Raw genomic sequence first — 21,250 nt, 5'->3', positions numbered from 1 at the left:
TTATGTACACTCAACAAAAGTTTGCTTTTCAAGAGTGCTGACGTAATAGTTTGTTAATAAATTTCACATTAACGAGATTCATATGCTTGTTTTCGTACAAATTGTCATGCAAACTATCAAACACTCCTCTAAATGTTCTCAAAACTGAACATTTTCGATTGAGCTCAGGACAGCTCCACCCGGACGCCCGTTTCGCGAGGCGCAATTTGAAAACGAGCTGAAGCGTTTCGGCTCAAGCGTTTCGCTCCATCTGTCAACTTTCCCATCTGCGCTGCTAAATTTTGCTACGAGCCGTGTAAAAAAGTCGTGTGTGCCATCGTAATTTTGTACGTTTAACTACCGCCTCTTCTTACCAAAAGTAAGTAAAACTGCGACCGCTTGTGCCCACCCACCGGGGACACCTGAAGTTTTCCCTCCCGGCGCGCACTGTGTGGCCATTTTCGGGGACGGAAGTTTGAACCGCAATCCGGGGTGGGATTTTTTTCTTCTTCCATCACTCACCCCGGTGTGACGCATCCGACACACACCCCGTGTGTCCGTGTGACGGTGTGTGTGTGCGCGCGCCTGTGTATGTCAGGGCAGCCATTTTGAGAGAGAGAGTCTTTGGGCGACGACAGCGAAGAACATCAGTTCGGTACGGTCATTGGAAGTGCGTTCGAACGCCGGTTGCAGCAGCAATTTCCCGTCTGATTCCCGGTCCATTAGGGGTAGGTTTTCCGAACGCCGCAGAGCCACCGGTCTCAGGTTGGTGCACTTTTTGGTGGGGTGGGACGGGTGGCACGTTGCTGTGTTTGTCCAGAGTTGCCAAGCGGTGACGGAGGCGGCGGCGACATCGCTGGGTCAAAAGGTGGTGGTGGTGGCCCAACATAACTCTGGTACGGTGTGAGCGGTGTAAAAGTAAGAAAACGCAGCGCACACGCACGCCTCGGAACGGAAGTGGCCCGATTCGATCTCGCGTGAGTTTAACGTGCCACGAGGGAGGGGAGCGATGGGGAAGCGCATTAAATGATTTAAATGTAATTCTGCCAACCCTCTTCATGGTTTCCTTTTCCGCCACTCTGTTGGTGTATCTGTGTATGTGTGTGTGTGTGTGTGTTTTTTTTCATCCCCTTGACTTCCACATGCACGGCTCTGTGTGTGTGGCTGTCGGTGTTCTGCCTGCTCTAGTGTGTTCAGTCAAGGAATTCGCGTGATCTTCGTGACAGTGTGTGCGTGTGGTGCGGGGCCCCGCATTTCAGTGTCCCTACGCCGACCTTTCCTCCGTCGTGCGATTCGTGCGTGTTAGAAACCAAGTGTGCGCGTGTCTGTACATGTGTGCTCGTACATTCGTGTGTGTGCGTGTGTAGGTTGGTGTATGCGAGAGTTTGTGTGTTAGAGGTGTGATGGGAGAGACTGTGGAAGAAAAAAACGACATCATACGATCGAACGGTGGCAGGCGGCGGTTGGTGACACGCGCGTGACGGTAGAAGAAATTGAAGAAGCGCGACTGGGGCGGTGTGTGTGTGTGTGTGCAACCAAATTACCCTTCCCGCCGGGAGCAGCGGGCAAGCAAAATTCCCGTACGATCGCCAACACACGCGCATAATTGGGCGAAGGGTGGAAAGGGAGCGAGAATGAGGCTTTCGGAAAAGCTCTACGCAATTTATGGCCCGGCTGGTGAGCTGACAAAAAATAGCTGAAACAGAACTTGATTTGATTATCGATAGATGATGAAGCATGCCGCGAAAGAGAGAAAGAGAAAGAAAGAGTATGGAGCCATAGCCAGGCAAGAGAGAGAGAGAGAGAGAGAAAAAAAAGTTGGACGTGCAACCGAAATCCACACACGACGACACCGCAGTAGGCCGGCCGGATAGAGAGAGAGACACGGTCATGTTGAGGCCGCTGGCAGACCCCATCTCGCCCCCCTATGTGAGAGGTTGGGTGGAGGTCGTTCATCTTCTTCGCCTCCGCGCGTGAACACGGGGGTTCCATTTTCCCGTCCGTTTCTGTCACGGGCCACCACATCCGGCACAGCAGCATAAGTAGAGAAATACGCATGTTTCTCGGAACAACCCTCATCATCCTCCGGGCGGTGGTGCTGCTGCTGCCGTCCCGCTTCAGCGTGTGGCCGCTCCGACGGATATGCGCGCGCGAGCTGGGGCGATGAGGATTTTCTAGAATTTTCTCACCCCGCCGCATGCCGTCGCTTCGGACCGGTGTATGAAGAGAGAGAAAAAGAGAGAGCGCGCGCACCGGAGAGCACGAACGGTAAAACGACAGAATGAAAGGAGGTGCCACACTGCTCGAAAAGAGAAACCGAGCAGCAACGGATCATCATCGCCATCATCATCATCATCATGTTGGTACACCTGTGTGTGCCATGGAAACGCGAGCACAGAGGCACGTAAGGCGCACGCTAGAATGTGTGCAGGTTCGAGTCCCGTTTGCTGCTCGAGAAGAGAATCGAAAAAGCAAGAGCACGATGATGGCGAACCGGACAGCAGCTCCATCTCCTCGGACGGGCCGACCTTTTTGCTGCTATCAGTCGCTCGCGTTTGTGTTCGATTTTGCAGTTTCCGGCCTCGGGCCACACCTGTCCCCCTTCAAGCGACCGAGAAGGGGATGCGCAGTATGTGGAGCGCGCCGGAAACGCTCCCAGCACTCCCTTCCTCACCATTTTGGCACGCGCCCATATCCGCGTGCACACGTTTCGCGCGTCTCCACCGGGTCCCGTGCGACCAGAATGGAATGGAATGCGCGCGCGTGTGTGTGTGTATAATGCTCGCTCACACCCCTATTGGCTGCTGGTCTGGTGTGGCTGGCTGGCGAACGATTGGCGATGTTGTGTCTTGCTCGCACTGTCGCTCACACACAAACACACATTCCCCAATCACACAGTTATCTGCTCCACCTCGCCCCCCACACAGTGTAAGTGGGCGCCGCCGACCAAGAGCAACCTGATCTCAGTAGGTGTGCGCGCATGTGTGTGTGTGTGTGTATGTGCTGAAGCTTTTCCTTCCTTCAGTTCTCGCTGTTTTCGCCGTCGTCAGATCTTTTTTTAATAGCTCTATTTCCCTTTTGTGCGGCTCCTGTACGTGCTCTTCCATTCGGTCGCATGCGCACTCGCCGATATATCTCTGTCCACCCCCCCTGTTCTGTGTCTCCCTCCATCCCTCAACAAGGGGATCCATGTCTTCGCTTTGGATGGGGTCGAGGGGTGCCTTCTGGGCACGGTGGAGCAGTATAATGGCTGATTAGTTAGCAGCATTGGTGGCAGTGGCGGCGGCGACGACATGCGTCCAATCCAAAGGGGTTGAGATGGTGGAGCACTGTGCTGTACAAACGGGGACCGCACAGGAATGAAAGAGAGAGAGAGCGAGAGAGAGAGTGTGAGTGAGAGAGAGAGAGTGAGAAAAATGTATGTGTCTATGTGCACGTCGGTGGAGCTGTGTTCGTTGCCGTGTTGCATATGTATATGAGTAATGAGGGGGGAGGGGGGTGGGGGTTTAGAACGTTTTCAAGGCTAATTCGATTCCGAAGGTGGACGAGGGTGTGTGCGTGCAAAAAAAAAGGAACAAAAAGAGTGAAACACACGGGCGCATGCATACTACTGCGACGCGCACGCTGTGTACATTCACGCGACAACGACGATGGCGAGGGACGCGAGACGGTAACACATTCCCAATTGAGGGCAGCGATTTGAACTAGATGGCTGAAAGGGAGATGCACACACACACACACACACACACACATACACATATTTTGCTTGGTGGAAGGCAAGAAGGAATAGAGAGGCGGTCGGCTAATTGGAACCCCCGTGCGCCGCCATTTGGAAGGACATTGCAAAGCGGCATTCTGGTCGAGCTGAGTTCTGGAGTGGAAGGGTCAGTGGAGACGGCACCGTCTCCATTACGACACGATCGCCGGAATCGGTTGCTCCAGCCGGTTGCGCGAAGCTGCTTACACGCGAATGGCCTTGAGCATTTGCGACAGCAGCACCAGCAGCACCCTTCATAACATTGGCGGGAGCGAGCGAGAAACACACACATACACGTGTGTGCAGACTTGCCTGAAGAAGAAGAACTAGTGGCCCGCCGACGCCGTTAAGCCCCGACCGTTCGACGCCGTAAAAAGTGCAGTTTATTCCCCTTTTCTTTCCCCTCGCCGCCGCCCCCGGCCCACTGACGGCATCATCACCATCAAAGGCGAAGGAATGTTCGAACCGATCTTCACTTACCATATTCCAACGGCTGCACGAAAGCCTTCCCACACCCGACGCCCGCGTTGGGTGTGGTTTGGTGGAGAAAGTAAACGGCCATTCGCCGCCAGCGCATGCTGCGCAAAACATGCTGATGGAAACGCAAACAACACACACATGCACACGCACACAAACGAAAAACATAAATGCGTGTAGGAAGTGTAGGCGACGCGGCGCGCCAAACCACATGATGACGCCGACCCGCAAAAGGCATTGGTGGAGGAGAGACTGTGGAGTGTGCGGTCTGTATGGAAATGAGATTGACAGCTTCCCGTCCCGTCACGGCACGCCATGTGTCCCCAAACCGTCTCACTTGCGTTGGCTGAACAATATTGCGTTGGAATAGCCTGGCCTTGCAGCCCAGTTTCGTCAATTCCTTCGATGCGTGCTGGAAAAAAAAGGCTTCGCGGCAACATTCAGTGTAAGAGTGATGGTGACAATGATTTAAGGAGAAGCGCACATCCAACAAGTCAAACGGCGCACGCAGGAGACCCCCCCCCCCCAGTCGCTCGCGCGCGCATTCAATTGCGCGAGCGCACGCTTAACGGCTTCAAGAGAATGGAACGGCGTGGACGGTTTGGTTGACGTTTTTCGGCCATATATATTAATAAACCATCACCCCCAACAGCAGTGCTCCTCCTTTTGTGTGTGTGTGGGAAGGCAGCGGAAACACATTGGCCGCGGGTCTCTCGAGGCAGCGAGGAGGTCATCTCTATCGATAGCCGTCCTAGGAGAGGGAATGACTAACCGTGGCCGGTGGCAATGGTGAAGAGGAGGAGAAGCTCTTGTTGGAAGGTGTTCCGTCCAGTGCTTTATAGTGAAGAAGCTTGTATACTCAAGATAAGAAACTGTCCACGGAACCTCCAACGGAACTTGCCATCTACCTGGAATTGCCACCCCAAACTCCGGTACACCACCGATAAGACGTACGGATCTCTTCCTCACCCCCACCGCAATAGGCAAGAACAAGTGGCGGATTGGTTGCGGGAAACTGGAGCCGTCCGGAGTTGAAAAACACACAATCCTTGGTGGACAAATGGCGACGAAACGGGAGTGGAGAGAAGCTGGATTCGGGGGCTGTGTGTACTCACGAGTGTATATATGTGCCTAAACTGATATTTTTTTTTTCTTAACTTCTCGCCCCTGGGACACCCCTTCCGGCAGCAGGGCAGCCCGTCCGAAGGCTGTCCGATTGCGTATCTAAATTGCTTCCAACTATTAACGGTGTCGTTGCGGTCGATGTCGAGGCGGGAGGCGGGGGTTGCAGGGTTGTGTAGTGGAGGATAGGTTGTTGTTGGTCTAGCGTGCCGAAAAGGGAGATCCCTGTGCGATCTCTTCTGGTCGCCTTTCGGGCACTTTTCGGGCGTCGTTTAGAGCGAAGGGGAACCAGCAGCCCCAAACGCTAACGCGCGTCACCTTATTTACCCTACTGATTGCTCGCCTGTAGCAAATTGTTTTTCTGTACGTGGCGATATTGCATAACTCGCTCGCTCGGTCGCTCGGTCGCTCGCTGACGACAAAAGCATTATCACAGATAAGTAATGAACCAATTGGGGAGGGCAGGGGGGAGAGAGACAGTGCGACACAACTGTGTCGAATTGCGCCGCGGTGACTCGACTCGGCGGCGCGCAGGCACGTGAACAAAATCCGCTCCACGAGCACACGAGCAAAGAATGATGAATTTTTCCTCGCAGTAGTGACACAATTCCTCGTCGAGATGAGCTTCTTGTGCTTGTGACGAAACAACGAAAAAACACACACACCCACGGAAAGGAAGGTTGAAAAGGACACGGGGCGCGCGCACACTCCATTGTAACCTCCGGCACTTCATTAGGGATGAAATTTTAAATTGCTTTGCCGTGTTGTTTTTTTCGTTGTTTTTTGCTGCTTTGTGCCGGCGAAAAGCGCGAGTGACGCTTGTGTTGTGATGAAAACTTTCCTAAAGGATGCTTATCATTTGCGCACAAAGTGCAGCAAGGGGGGGGGGGGAGCGGCTTTTCCTTTCCATTCCTGTGTGTCCTCTCGGCTCGCTGGTTCTCGCTTCCAGTGCTTTTGTTCTTGTTCTTGGCCTGGTGTCGCTTGTTGTTGTTGTTGTGGGCGCTCTCTAGCGCACATTATCTTAGAGCGAGCTAAAAAAGGGGCTAAATATAAAGGAGCCCTTCTTCCCCTTTTTCCAGCATCCCAGCATGGGGTGGAAAGAGCACAAGAAGAAAAGAAAAAAAAAACAGCAACTCCCACTTTGCTCGAGTGCATTTGACGTTGCTTTTTGGATTTTTTGTTTCATTATTGTTGCTGGAAAAGAGGTTCCATCATTGTTGTTTTTTCTATGTCGAAAAGAAAGTATGTGTGTGTGTTTGTGCTTGTGGCAGTCATTTGCGCGGTCTCTGTGTGGCCAATTTTATCGCACAAGTTATTGCAACACTGAATGGCCATTGAATTTTAATGAAGCTTTCGGTGCGCCCTATAAATAGCGTAAGAATGTCCCTCTTGGGGGAGGAAGAAAAGACCTGACCGCAAACGCCGGCCCCGATAGAAAAGGATAGCCCGCCCAGTCCCCCAGGGGGTGTTGGCGAGAGGAGGGAGAGAGAAAGCAATGAAGCAACATATTGTATAACGTTGCACAACGGAAACTACACTGGCCGTGCGCGCGGTGTGCTTATGGCCAATGGAGTCCTGCCCAGTGCTGCAGCACTGGACTGCTCAAGAAGATGCGTCTTCCCTCATTTAGGTGTGTGTGTGTGTCGTGCTAAATGCGCAAGGCTCTCCAATGCAGCGAAATAATGAAGATGACACAGATGAAGAGGAAAAGCCTCCGGTACTTTAAGGCATAAGGACCGCTTGCATGCTTGTGTGTGCACACTGCTGAAGAAACAACTTGACTGCTGCATAGCTATAGCAAAAGAAGAAGAAAAGAAGAAGAAGAAGGAGAAAAGGAAGAGGGCCTTATGGTGGAGCATCGCGCCATCACCGTGCTGCAAATGCGAACCTTGTTGACTTAGGTCCTAATCATGCTGGATCCTTCCTGCAACAAAAACAATTTGCGATTTCTGGCTTCTGTACGTGTGTGTGTGTTTGTGGGTGTTTGGTCTGTTGGTTCTCACCTCAAGGGATATTGAAGTCCGTTCTCTGGAGAAAAAAAAAACAGGAAAACTGGTCCATCGTGAAACCTCTTTGTGCAAGAAACAAGACCAAAAAAGGAAAAGTGTAGCGTAATATCATTTTACTCCTTCCACAACGCAGCGCTTCGTCGGTTGCGTTGCTCCGAGAGCAGATCCTTCTAACAAAAAAGTTGGCAAAAACCACACGAAAAAGGATAGAGATATACAGGTTGGTGTGATCCTGGATGTGGAGCCCGGAACACGTAACAACGGAGCATGGAAGGAAAGGCTGCGCCGTCGCAGTTTGACCAATGCGTTATCCTAGCTCGCTCTCTCTCTCCGTTGTACGGTTGCAGCTCCAGCTCCAGCCTGGCAGCAAGCCAGAGCAGGATCGGACTAGGTTTCTCCCCCTCCCTTTGCTCGTGTTCACGACCATATTGAAAGAATGTGCCAGAGATTGTACCCTACCCCGCGTGGTGTGTGTGTGTGTGGCGAATCGATCGATCGGGTTAGCAAAAATAAAACCACGTTGCCTTTGATCATTAAAATCGAGACGATGGGGGTCGTTTGGATGTTTCAAGAGGCGTTGAGGCGTCCTCCTAGCGCTCGCCCGAATCCATCGTTCCGAGCAGGCTGGGGCTAGCTCGTTGTCAAGGAGGCTTGCTATGGAGATGCTCTAAAATCGCAATCAACGAGACTTTTGGTCAAGCATCCTTACTACCGTACGTCGAATATAAGTGGAAAGGCCGGATGTCGGATGACCGACCGCCGCACACAAACCGAAACGATCCTGGCCATCCTTTTCTACGACCCCATCTTCAGCTAGCCGGAAACCATTCCCACAGAAAAGGATGTATTGTAATGTTGAGGGGGGGGGGGGGGGTTCACCATTTGCTCCACCTGGCTTGAAGATTCCTTGCCAGTTCCCGTCCTCCTCCGTGAGGCCAAACCTTTTCTCGGTCCATCGTGCGCACGCGCATCCAATAAAATCATATTCTCGCGCTCGGTTCCCCACCGAACAACCACCACCACCACCACTCTTCCCTGCAAACCATGCGCTCGAAGCATTGGTGTTTCTCTCGCCAGCAGCTCTCGACAGCTGGGAGCAATTGGGGGGATGGCCGTGTTTTTTGTTTCTAATGCGTGTGTGATTGTAGGCGTGCGAGAGGGAGAGACAGAGCCAGTCTAAGTCCAAGAGGGATCAGCAAACGGAATCGCGTAGCAGCATAACAGCAGGCGCTGATGATGTTCAACATCCCCCCAGAAAGAGAGAGACAGAGAAAATAGATAGAGAGAGAGCAAGATAATGAAAATATATGGGAAAGCAAGAGAGAGAGAGACAGAGCGAGAGAGCGAGGCCAGAGCGACACCGTCCCAGTGTCGGTATTTTTGAACGCACGAACGCGGGGCCGGTTCGGGACCAACCAACTCGGCAACCCAGGGCCAGTGTGTCAGTCCCGGAGTTCGTGCGAGCTTTTCACGACGCGTTCGGTTTTCTCGCTGCGTGCGTTCTGCTGCTGCCTTCTGCCCACTGTGTGTGCGGTGTGTGTATCTATAGTGTGTAGTTGGAGAGTAGGCTGGTACTCGCGTCGCCGTGTCCCCGTGTCGGTTTTTGGTGGAAGAACAGCGGCTCGCCCGTGCGGAAACGTGTAGGTTTTCCTTCCCCCGGGGTGTCCCATCCGTCCCGAAAGGTGTGCAGGGAAAAGGGAGAAAGCAGGGGAGGGGGGGGGGCGAGGGAGGGAGTGGAAGTGGCGGTCTGTGAGAAGGGCGTGAACGCAGAGGCTTTCTGCGTGTGCAATTTGCCCGCTGCAGACACAGCCCCATGTCTCGTCGGGAAAGAATTTGCTCGACGGCTGTCCCCGCCCCGTCGCTCTTCTACCCATCTTCTTATTGTTTGCCAACCAACAGGCGAAAGACACACGAGTTTCGCATTTTCGCCTACCCCTCTGCCAACCCCCGCCCCCCCCCCCCCCCCCGCCCATCCTCCATCAGTGGCGTCAGTGACGATCGCCGCCGCCGTCGCCGCATCCTCCCTCTTGGTGTGATAAATTTCATGCGAGGAAAAACGTCTGCCTGGCTGCCTGGTTCATACTTTTTTATAGACGGAAAATTGTCTTCTTTTTCTGCGCCTTGGGGCCGTGCAAAACGGCGATGCAACGAATCGAAGATGGCGGCGTGTTCTGGGAAAAAGGGAATAAAATTCCGACACTACCTACCGCGCAACACTTCCCTAGCAACAAGAGCACCACTTTGATTGACTCGAACCTGCAGGAAGAAAGCGGTGGAAAACTCTCACCACCGTGCGTGCGTGCGTGCGTGTGGATCTCTCTTTTCCGTTTTATCAGTGTGTGTGTGTGTGTCGGATGTGCTCCTTCAGCTCTACGCGGGGGCTTCCTCCGGGCGATAGGCCAAACCATTCTTTTTGGACTAGAAATTGCGTACGTTCTGAGGACAAACCCCTACGTTTGTATGTGTGTGTGTGCGTTTGTGTGTGTGTGTGCGCGTGTGCAAAAGAGTCTCAGCGGCTCCAAGAAGCTCGGACGGACAGAGAGTTATGCCTGGGGCGTGTGTGTGTGTGTGTGCTGGGTTAGGGAATAGTATGCATTAAAGAAGACGAGTACGTCACACGGAAGCAAATGAATTTTAAAAGCTAAATTCAGATCGGAGAAAATCGATTTGGGGAAATTCGGTGAAGATAAAGCATTTAGTGGATGTGTTGAGGTGAATGAGAGAGAGTGAGAGAGAGAGAGAGAGAGGGAGAGAGAGAGAGTATGCAGACTGTGTGGAACCAAGAGGTTTGCCTGGTTCAGAATTGTGTCATATGTCATTTACCAGACTTCACCATGTGTCCAGATGAAAAGACAATCAAATGTGTGCCTCTGCCTTAATACCTGGTTGTAATACAATTTGCAATACTTTTAGCAACTCATATAACAATTAGAAAAAGAATCTACATGATCTGTTAACAAGACTTGCTGCATACGAATCAATTTGACCCGTTAGCGCGATGTCCTTCTGATCGCTTTATGGGCGTATAATCGATTCTGTGAGCTTGCGCCCGGTATCGATTTTTCACCTCGTTTTTCCAACATCATCATCATCATCATCATCATCGACATCTCTACCTCTCTGGCCGCCTGCTTTGTGGTCTAGATAAGATCTGGAGCTGTAGAGCACACGCAAGTACTCACACACACACACACACACACATGGTTTGGGGGTTTATGGAGCTGCTGGCTCAGCTGAGTTGAAGAGGAGATGATTCCCAGCAGAAAACATAAAATATCCATTACGAAGAGAAAGAGAAAGGGCGTGAGAGAGAGAGAGAGAAACTCTCCCTGGGAGAGCAAGAGAGGAGAACATTGGCCAGAATCAATGATCAGAAGATGCCGTTGTTTTCTCGAACATTGTTGGGCTGCGGAATCGGTAGAATCAGTACGGGCAGCAATCTATTTCCATCACGCGCCATTCTTTACGCGCTCCCTTTGCCGGGAAATCTACGAAAGCAGCAGAACGCGACCGAAGTGTAGCTGTTAGTTGCTGTTGCAGATGGAAAACGAACGATGTCTAATGGAAAAGCGGCGGGTGCGCGCAGAGAAACGCTGATCGAAAATGACAAAGAGCAGGGAGACTCGAAGCAGACAGTGGAAAAAGAAGAAGAAGAAGAAGAAGAAGAATAAGAAGAAGAAGAAGAAGAAAGTCTCCAACCGGGCTCCTCACTGGATGTCATCCAACAGTGCCAACGGCATACACGCATCATCATGGCGATATCAAACGATGGCGCATTCGGCCGCGGGACAAGCTGTAGGAGAAATTGAAGACGCGATTGTAGTAGAGGCACACCTTAGAGGGCTCGGTGACGCCGGTAAAACTTTTCTTTTTTTATTATATGCCCGATAAAAGAAACGCCACACAATGCATCTCTGTGTGTGTGAGTTGGAGCTGGACCAGCTTCATTGGGGAGGTGCAATTTTCATTTCCAATGTTCCGATTTTCGTTATTTTTGGGGTAGCCGCCACATGTGTGTGTATATATGTGCATTTTTTTTTTCTCAGACGTTCCCCAGATTGAAGGAAAGTAGCTTCACTTCGAAAAAACGAATTGCGGAATGTGAACGGAATGCAACAAACGCACACACAGACACGGAAAGCGGTTACGGATGAAGATACCACCACGTTAACGGGACAATTCCATTCGAAGCGCGAAGAAGGAATGGAATGATGAAACGGAAACTCTCCAAACAAGGAGGGAGGATGATGGGAGAAAAGGAAACGTCAGCATAGACAAAAATTGTGTGTGTGTATGGGGTTGCATGCGTCAACGACACCGGCAACGGCAGACAAGAGCAGACAAAAGCAGCACTCGTCGTCATCAGCCGAATCAAGCTGACGCTATGCTGGTGGATCCCGCGAGAGACCCCACCGATTGGTGTGTAGAGAAGATCGGAGGCACACTCACCAATATCTGCTCGGAGGCAATATCTGCTGCCCGGGAGTCAAATTGCTGTGGCCGAGGCTTTCGAGAAATTCTGTTGGCGCGTGTGTTGTTGCGCTAACGCTCTGGATGAAGTGAAACATCCGCTGGCACGATGATGATGATGATGATGATGATGATAATTGCATCTCATCTTTCCAGAAAAGCAGCATTCCCGTCCGGCGGGACTGGCTGGGCTTTTCTCTCTCTCTCTCTCTCTATGTCGCCTCGTCTCTGTCTAGTGCATCGCTCACAAACGAATGGTTGGGTCCGGTGCAATCGGATTTCCGATCCGGATTGTTTTTCACGCGCAGCTGGCTGCCCTTTAGTGCCTTTTTCAGGGCCATCTCATATCACACACATACAAACTCGAAAAGTCCAGCTCATATATGAAAATTGTGGGAGTAGTGAGTGGGATGGGCGAGCGGTTGCCACCGTTTGCGCGCTGCGGCACTGGTGCTATGTATTTATGAAATTATTTTTTATTGATTTTCCCGATCGGTTCCGCACGCGACGACAGCGAATGGCAATACCAGTGGAAGGCGGGGAGGGGGGGGGGCTACTGTTCCGCTTCCGCATGCTAACGCCTTGCCAAGCTGGGCGCGCGTGGGCAGAGGTCGGACCGCCACCAACCGGGTCGGGTGGTTGATTTCTAAAAGCGCGACGACGGTGTTGTTATCGAGATCTCATTAAAACTTTTAACTGCTTCTCGAGGGCCTCATTTGTCGAGCGACGAAGGGGTTGCATTGGTAAATGGAGAATCAACTGCCCTCCACTCCCCATCATTCCCGGGGTGCCGTTGAGTCAGTAGTCAGTTGTGTATGTGTGGCATTGAATGGTGTGACGCCTTTTGGGGTGTGCGCATAAAGCGCGCTTAACATGGACCTTCTTTCGGGCCGGTTTCTCGCATTTATCCACTGGCTGGAGCGAATCGGAAGGGTGGGGTGGCCCGTAATTGACGATAGTCGCGCGCGCGCCCGCTCTGTAAGGCGATGGAGCAGCATGGTTGTTAATGGCAACCTACAATCACTACCACGCACCTACACAAACGTGTACCACAGCACCACCACCACACACACACACACACACACACACACACGCCTCATGCAAACACGCACGGATGACTCACTGTTGTATGGTGGCGACTGACGCGATGCCGTTTTGGAACAGTGTCACCAGAAGGGAGTCATGCACGAGAAAGGGCAACTGGAGAGATAAAGAGTGAGAGAGAGCGAGCAAGAGAGAAAAAGGCCGATTGAAAAGAGCGTGTTAGTGGGGATACGCAATCGACCGCCGTCTTTTTTTCGATTAGTTAGATTAGGAACGTCGCAACGACCGGAAGACGGTTCAAAGGGGGCCCTTACCAGTGTCGGCAGAACTTACCGGAGAGAGAGGACAGAGAGAAGGTCTGTACCGATTTGGGTTCAACACACACACACACACACACACATCCGTTCCCAAGAGGAGGTGAGGTGAATAACACTGTTTGTGCTGGATGAATGTTTGCGCTTACGTCCAACATCGCCATCCCCTCCTCACCCCTTTTGGCTCTTCTGTTTCACAAGAAGGAAGAGGAAAATAGTTATTTTAGATATTTTCATTTTCCTCATATTGTCGGGCATGACGCAATCTCTGCCGACGGGTACGATTCGATCCGATCCAGTCCACTACTCCCCAGAGGGTGTGCGTGCGTACGTGTGTCCTATTACCACCGATGATGCTTTCTTCAAAATAGTCCAACGCCAACGTCGATTTCTTCCGTCGAGTGTATGTGCGTCTTCCGAGTGCGTGCAAGCGAGAGTGTATGTGTGTGTGTGTGTGCGTTGGAAATGATGGTGTATGTGTTGGTAGAGGCAGATTTTCAACGTTTTTAATCTTCCCCGGTCGGCTAATCAAACATTCAATTTTGCGGTTGCTGTGTGTCCGCACACAAATAGGGATTTGCCAAATTCTCATATTCTGTGTGTGTGTTGGTGCGATTACGATCCTTTTGTGCTTTCTCTGTCTCTCTCTCTCTCTTTCTCCCGTTCTTCCTCTTCACCACCGGCCTGCGTGACCTCCGGGGTTTGACGCATCTGTCCCGTGTCGGATTACGTCATCATCACCAAAGAAGCGCCGCCGCCGAGAAGAGGAATCACGTTTCTTACTTATGCGCTGGCCGTCACCGCTGCCGCCGCCGCCGCAAACTGCAAATGCGGCTGTACTACGCCTGACCCTATCTGTGTGTGTGTGTGTAATTGTACGAACAGTCTGTGCGAATGGGGTTTTTATACGTTCTTCTCTCTGAGTGTGTGTGTGTTAGTAGTGGTGCAAGGGACCTTGGATTTGGGCAAATGAGAGTGTCGGCCCGGGAATGTTGGCGCCCCCCGGTTGTGTGTTGGCGTGTTAGTCATCGAGGACCGCAAATTGTTCCGCATGAGCCGTTGGAAAATATGGGTGTTGATGCAAATACGGTCCTACGGATGCTTCTGGCCACGCGCTGAGTAATCGGATAAAACCAAACCTCATCTCCTCTCGCTCTTCCGCACCATCCGACAGCTCGTAAATCATCTTCCCCGTATTGCTGTGCTCGACGATTTATTTAAAAATATCTCTTGCCAATGCAGCTGTATCGAACGATTTTTGCAGCAAAAGTACGAGCCGTCTGCATGAGTGTGCGAGTGTGTTGTGTTGAAATGTGTTCCCTTTTCTGGAGCCGCCGGTCTACTATTTCCAACTGGTCGGCAAATCCTTTTTTACATACACAGACACACACACACTCGAGAACGCGTGGTGGCAGAATATCGATCAACAGAGCACGAACTGTGCGTCGCAACTGCATCACTCCATCACCAGTACGGACCTCCAGCCCTCTTAGTGGTCGTCGTGGTGGACTACTTAGCTGGCTCTTGGCACGGTTCGGTCGTGTTGAAAGAGAGCGCAGGCGAGATTTTTTGCGCTGCGCTCTTCCAATCGATACACCCGTTCGCCGCTCGCCACCCCCGGATCGACTTTCCCCAGTCTGTGTTGGCAGAGCGGCAGCCTTGGTGTGGTCAGTGTCCTGATTCCACTGCGGCACAATATTCATCTTGCAGCAACACACCGCAGCGCACCGTACACACAGCACTACACGGTTGTTTGTCCTCCTAACACAGAGTGTGTGTGTGAGTGTGTGGGGGTCAGCGTGTGACCAGTGTGTGTGTGTGTGTGTGTTTGCGTTGCTATGCGGAGTGGCGTGTCATTCGGCAGTGGCAAAGTCACCGGGTTTGATTGCGTTCGATAGAACAACTAATCGCCGAAGGATCGGGATCTAGCAGGCTTTGCTACTGCTGTTTGTCATTTCCCAGTCAGATGGAGGCCGAAATCAGTGAATCTATTCTGCTGCTGTGGTTAATAATGAACTAAAAGTTGTGTCCCTCGTAAAAGCGGTTTATTGTATTTGTTGCACAAACAGCAACTTCCCCCCAGGACCGTATAAAGTTTTATGAGCCCTTGTGGTGTTTACGTTGCTCAGCAGGAGTGTGTTACTGTATATTTTTTTTCCATATTCCTTACCTCAGCTCTTTTAATGGGCCATAATCTCGCTAATAATGGCTTCCGTTTCCTTTTATCTCTTCCCCTTCTCCTCGCAGGAAGTTTCTCTCGTTTTAAGCTAGTGAAAGAAAAGCTAATCCAGAACACTCAAAATGTCTACCGTCGACAAGGAAGAGCTAGTGCAGAAGGCAAAACTAGCCGAACAATCTGAACGGTAAGTGTGGAGGGGGGAGGGGGGGGTGTATAATCACTGCACCACCAAAACGGAACTCGCTCATTGCTGTGCATGTGTCCTACATTTGCTTTCTGTCTGCTTTCAAATACACTTCCAGATACGATGATATGGCACAGGCAATGAAATCAGTAACAGAAACCGGAGTGGAACTGTCAAACGAGGAAAGGAACCTACTGTCCGTCGCTTACAAGAACGTCGTCGGTGCCCGAAGGTATGTGTGTGTGTGCAAAAACTGGGAACGACCACAATGGCACGTGTGTGATCTAGTTCAATTGACTGACGGTATGTGTTTTCTGCTCTATTGTTCTTTCATTCAACGACAGATCATCATGGCGAGTGATATCGTCGATTGAACAGAAAACGGAATCCTCTGCCCGCAAACAGCAACTGGCACGAGAGTACCGGGAACGAGTTGAGAAGGAACTGAGGGAAATCTGCTACGAAGTGCTGGTACGTAAAAGAGGCGGTACTGTGATGCTGTAATCATACTGAAATGCTAATTTTACTCCATTTTCCATCTCTCGTTCTATCTCTCTCTATCTTTTTCTTTTTACGCATATGCAGGGTCTGCTGGACAAATTCTTAATTCCCAAAGCCAGTAATCCAGAGAGCAAGGTGTTTTACCTCAAAATGAAGGGAGACTACTACAGATACCTAGCTGAAGTAGCCACCGGCGAAACCCGCCACAGTAAGTCCATCCTGTTTATCCAATTCGTGCGTGAACGTGCGACACGGGAGGTACTGTGTGCTTACAGTATGTGACGTCTGCGGTGTACCAACAAACGTACCCGTGCTCCGCCGCATTGCCTTCCGACGTTTCACAGTCCCAAACTCCAGAACTCCCGTTCTCCCAGTCCTCCATTTCCATATTTACAATGCATCACCCTTCCAATCTCCCACCTCTCTCTCTCTCTCCCTCTCTCTCTATCTACCCTTGCGTTATCATACACAGTGGAAACACGTACTAATTATATTCGCACATCTTTATCTCTTCTCCATAATGCATCGTTTTCATTCGCTCGCATTCCAACGTACGCCGCCGTGTACGTTTACGTAATGCCCTGCGCGTGGTAATGCGATGCGCCTGCTCTCTGTGGTCGCGCACTATCCAAACCAATCGCCACAAACAGCCGTAGTTGACGATTCCCAAGCCGCGTACCAGGATGCCTTTGAAATTAGTAAAGGCAAAATGCAGCCAACACATCCTATCCGATTGGGTCTTGCGCTCAATTTCTCCGTCTTCTATTACGAGATCCTAAACTCGCCCGACAAAGCCTGCCAGCTGGCTAAACAGGTCAATTATGATGCTTCCAATTCCGAACGCTGCGATTATTAATGTTGTTTCCTCGCTCCCCCGGGCGACGGCGGCTGCTTCCGTCACTCTCGGGCCATGTTGTCTTCAACTGTTTCAGCTCAATCGAAATAATTATAATATACACACAATCTCTCTCACTCACACACACAGGCAAGCTTTTGGCAAACTCTACTGCTAGTGGTTGCGTGTGTGTCTGTGTGGCTGCGCAGTAATGTGTGGTGATATATGGTCTCTCTATGCGGTGATATCGGGGTTTGCCGTTGTTTGAATTTTTGTTTGTCTTAATTGCCAAGAAATTGCACGCTCGAGCGAGAATGGCACTCGTTTCGAGACGCTCTACCTTTATGACTTTATGTATCTTTAACAACGTGTAGTTTATTGACAACATTTATGTTGAAGCACACACAAAGGACGATAGCAATCCGAGCGTGTGTGATCGTTGCTTAGAGTATCTATCTGTGCCGTTTCCCAGTTTTACATGATCTCCTTGCGCTCAACGTTTTTTTTCGCAATTTCTTCATTACATCCCTGTGCAAGCTGTGCTCTGTGGTGTACATTCCTCTACATTATTAACCCAAAAAACAAACTAATCCTTGCAAAGAAGAGAACGTATGCAAAGTGGCACAGGTCACATGTACGCCTGTTCGGCGCAAAAAAAAAAACAGTCTGCACCATTCTGACTCCTCCAGTCTCTCTCTCCCTTTTTTCTTCTATTTCTTCTTCTTTTTCCTTTAGCTGTGGTTGAGGATTCGCAGAAATCGTATCAGGAAGCGTTCGATATTGCAAAGTCGAAAATGCAACCCACGCACCCGATTCGGTTAGGTCTAGCGCTGAACTTTTCCGTCTTTTACTATGAAATCATAAACTCTCCAGCACGGGCTTGCCATCTGGCGAAGCAGGTTAATGATTGGATTTTCCTTTTACTTTAATCATTATTTTGTCGTGTGTTCTTTTTTTTTCACTTCACGTTTTATGATCGGACATGTGTTAGGGTTAGGTGCCGCTATGTGTTTTATTATTAGTTGTTTCCATTTAACACACTTATTTCATTGTTTAGTATTTACTTTGCATAATTCGCTCTTATTTGTTATCTGCCATTCAACCAATTAAACATAGTTTAAATCGTGCAGAAACTTCAATGATTAAGTTTTTGGTTGACAAAATCTATTTGTTTGCTCTAATTGAGTTACTGAGGTGTCACATGTGCTACTAACATAGGAACTATCTGCTGCCTGATGCTGCCCACTAACTACTAACAGAATGCGCTTGCAAGATTTGCCAACAAGATCCCAGAATCTATTCTGGCTCAGATGAAAACGTGTAATCCCCAAACTCCCCAATTAACTCTCTGTTGCCTGTGCCTGTGCCCTTAATGCAGTTAATATCATAACCGTTGTTGTGCAATTCATCATACGCAAACCCACCGGAAAGACCCACAGATTCGATAGCGGGACACGACCAATTTACGCATCTCACGCATGTATGCGCGCGCAGCTCTGTGATTGTTGTGTATTTTATTTATTTTGATCGATTGAAACGTACGTGGCTCAGAACGGAAGCCGGTCGTTGTGTCCGGTTTCGAGCAGATTGACAGTCAGCAAAGCGGAATCATGGTTCTTGCTTTGAAGAACAGTCAACCTGCTGGAAGGAGGAAACCATTTAGAGTGTGGAAAATAATGTCAACTTTATCTTCATTTCACGAAATCCCCTCGCGGCCTCTCCGGATCTCTTTTGGTGGAACTTCCTCGTCACACCGAAACGGATGGACCTCGATGTGGATTGTGAACGCTCTGCCCCGCCACCCCATCCACCGACAGGCATTCGATGACGCGATTGCTGAGCTGGACACGCTGAACGAGGACTCCTATAAAGACTCGACACTCATCATGCAGCTGCTGCGAGACAACCTGACGCTGTGGACGTCCGATACCCAGGGTGACGGTGACGAACCACAGGAGGGTGGCGATAATTAACCAAACTAAAATTAAAGCGAAACAAAAAAACCACACACACACGCATACACACTACCAACAACAACAACAAAACAGCCAACATAGACACGCAGACACGAAACACGCCACACACACACACACATACATACACGGTACACATTACACTACAGACACAGACACAAACACACACACTTAAAGCATAATAGAAATTCCTTTTGACTATTGATTAATACGAGACAGCGGAAGGGAACCATCACCACAGTTGGTGTTGTGCGAAGAAGATGAAGCGAGCGCAGATAAAAAAAGAGTAGCTTCCGCAAAACATAGCAAAATATCGTGCAAGAAGAGCAGCAGGCATTACAAAAAAGGAGAAAAAAAACATCAACAACAGCGCGCCACCGCGTCAGTGTCTCAGTAACAGCAAGTCAGCAGGTCAGCAGCAACAGCCAAACGATGATGGTATGCATGTTGGACTGGAAAGTAGCAAAAAGGACACACAACACAACACACCAGTCATCGATCGAGGCAGAGATAGAGAGTAACGAAAGCAGGCAAGCCTTTTTCCCGTTTGTGCTCCGTGGCCGAACGGAGACGTACATTAGTTCGATTTCTTGCGAACGAGAGTGAATTCACTCTTGAAGGATAGCACAGCACTCAGCATCAGCAGGTCCGAAAACGGAAGAAGTAGTAGGCATAAAGTAGACCAGCCAGCCAGACAGACGGCCGCGCGGATACTCTCGTCGCTTGTGATGTGTACGTCGTCATCATCCTTGTGTCATCTCGCAGGAACTGTGTGGGTGTGTGTGTGTGCGTGTGTGGATGTGTGTGTGTGTTATGTCAAAGAAGAAGGAACGCCCGAGGAACTGGCATAATTTTGTTGCTTTTTAACGAGCACGAAATAAAGGATTGGTGTAACAATAACAACAAACCATAGCAAGTAACAAGGTGAGAAAAAGGGCACGATATGAAGAAAGCAGAGCTGTTGCCTTAGCGCTCATTCTGCTCGAACGCATTATGTGCTTATTAACAACACACACACACTCGAAACGGCAGCAAGAAAGAAATGATTAGTCTTTTTTTTAAAAAAAAAGCACTGTACTACCTCCGTAGTGCAACGGGCAAGCGGGCAAAAATATACACGCACTCACACACACACACATGCATACATATTATCAGAAATTGGATGCTCTTCTGAAATCTGGTAAGAGAGAGAGAGAGAGAGGAAAAGAAATCATCATCTCTATCAAAAGCATAACGGGGGCCAATGATGACGAGTAATATGCCAAGCAAACCAATCAAAGGCTAAACAGAACAAAGGAAAGAAGAGAGAAAAGAGGCATTAACGTACAGAGGAAAAGAAGGTAAAAGTCTAAACTGAAACGATGAGTGGCAAACAAACAAAACAAACAACTCAAAAACTACATGTTTATAATGTATGTTCTATTGCTATAGTCCCTTTTTCCTCTCTGGGTCCTGAGAAAAGAGAGCAAACAAGCAATCTCTCCCCGCCTTCCCCTCCCCTCCCCTATCCACGATTAAGTCTCATTGAAGTGGATGTATATGTGTGTGTGCGTGTGCGTGTGTGGAGATGTTTTTCCAAATCCCTCCCCACTCACTACTTTGGTAACTTTTGTCGATTAATGAATGTGCGTGCGTGCGGTGTGTGTGTATGTGTGAGTGATGGGAGGAGGGAGAGGAACCTCGAATACAACCAAAGGATTGGGGGCGAGGGAGAGGAAGTAGCACTTGGATTATTCTGAAACGATCGCGTACGATCATGTCTGTTTGTCTCTGTTGCGGCACACTTGCGTGCCAATTTGCGCATTGAATACTCTTAAGGTTAAGGCACAAGGAGGCACTATTGCGGAGCGTCCTATGGGGCGCTTTTTTTTTGGATGGAAGTTTGTGTATGTGTGTTCCGTTGAATGATTCCCCCACCCCTTCCCTCCCCCCCCACCCTCCGAAAAGAAGCGATTGGGGGAGGGGTAAAATATGCAAAACATGTTTATCTAAATGTGTCTTCACAGCAAATGTGTCCCTTGTGTTGCTGTTGCTGTTTCCCGGATTTTTGTGTGAGATGGATATAACCCTTCTCCCTTCTCTTTCTTCCCAACTCGATATATGGATCAAACGCAAAGCTCTTCTATAAATGTCTACACACTCTACACAAAACCAAGCCAAATATAATGTCCACAAATCACAAATCTCGTGTTGGCCCCGAATCGTCGTCCTTTCTTCCAGTAACGATTGCACTCCCCCCACGCTCGCACACCAATGGGACACATGGGACGGAGGACGGAGAGATCGCATGGGATCGCAAGGGATGATGTCCACTGGGTGTATTGTGCTGGCAGCGTGTAGCTGTGTGTTTTCGTGTTTTCGTGTACGAATACCAATCCCCCCATCCATTTCCTCTCTTTTTAAGAC

At 50.0% G+C, this 21,250-nt stretch overlaps 1 protein-coding gene across 7 annotated transcripts; it reads left to right on the top strand.

The window, feature by feature from the left end:
* The first annotated feature begins 249 nt into the window (after positions 1–249).
* Positions 250–19,744, top strand: LOC121594425 (14-3-3 protein zeta). 7 transcript variants are annotated; one of them, XM_041917661.1, is made up of 7 exons: positions 250–358; positions 15,420–15,535; positions 15,654–15,767; positions 15,880–16,006; positions 16,121–16,244; positions 17,607–17,770; positions 18,689–19,744. In XM_041917661.1, the coding sequence occupies exons 2-7, from the start codon at positions 15,474–15,476 to the stop codon at positions 18,842–18,844; spliced, it is 747 nt and encodes a 248-aa protein (XP_041773595.1). In that variant the 5' UTR covers positions 250–358; positions 15,420–15,473; the 3' UTR covers positions 18,845–19,744. The 7 variants fall into 7 exon arrangements, with proteins under 7 accessions (XP_041773595.1, XP_041773594.1, XP_041773599.1 ...); XM_041917660.1 differs by lacking the exon at positions 17,607–17,770 and adding an exon at positions 16,687–16,850; XM_041917665.1 differs by lacking the exons at positions 250–358; positions 17,607–17,770 and adding exons at positions 555–744; positions 16,687–16,850.
* Positions 19,745–21,250: the final 1,506 nt, after the last annotated feature.

Source organism: Anopheles merus, chromosome 2L (assembly GCF_017562075.2).
Source record: "Anopheles merus strain MAF chromosome 2L, AmerM5.1, whole genome shotgun sequence".
Lineage (NCBI taxonomy): Eukaryota > Metazoa > Arthropoda > Insecta > Diptera > Culicidae > Anopheles > Anopheles merus.
The sequence above is the reverse complement of the archived record's forward strand: the minus strand, read 5'-3'. Positions and strand labels throughout refer to the sequence as shown.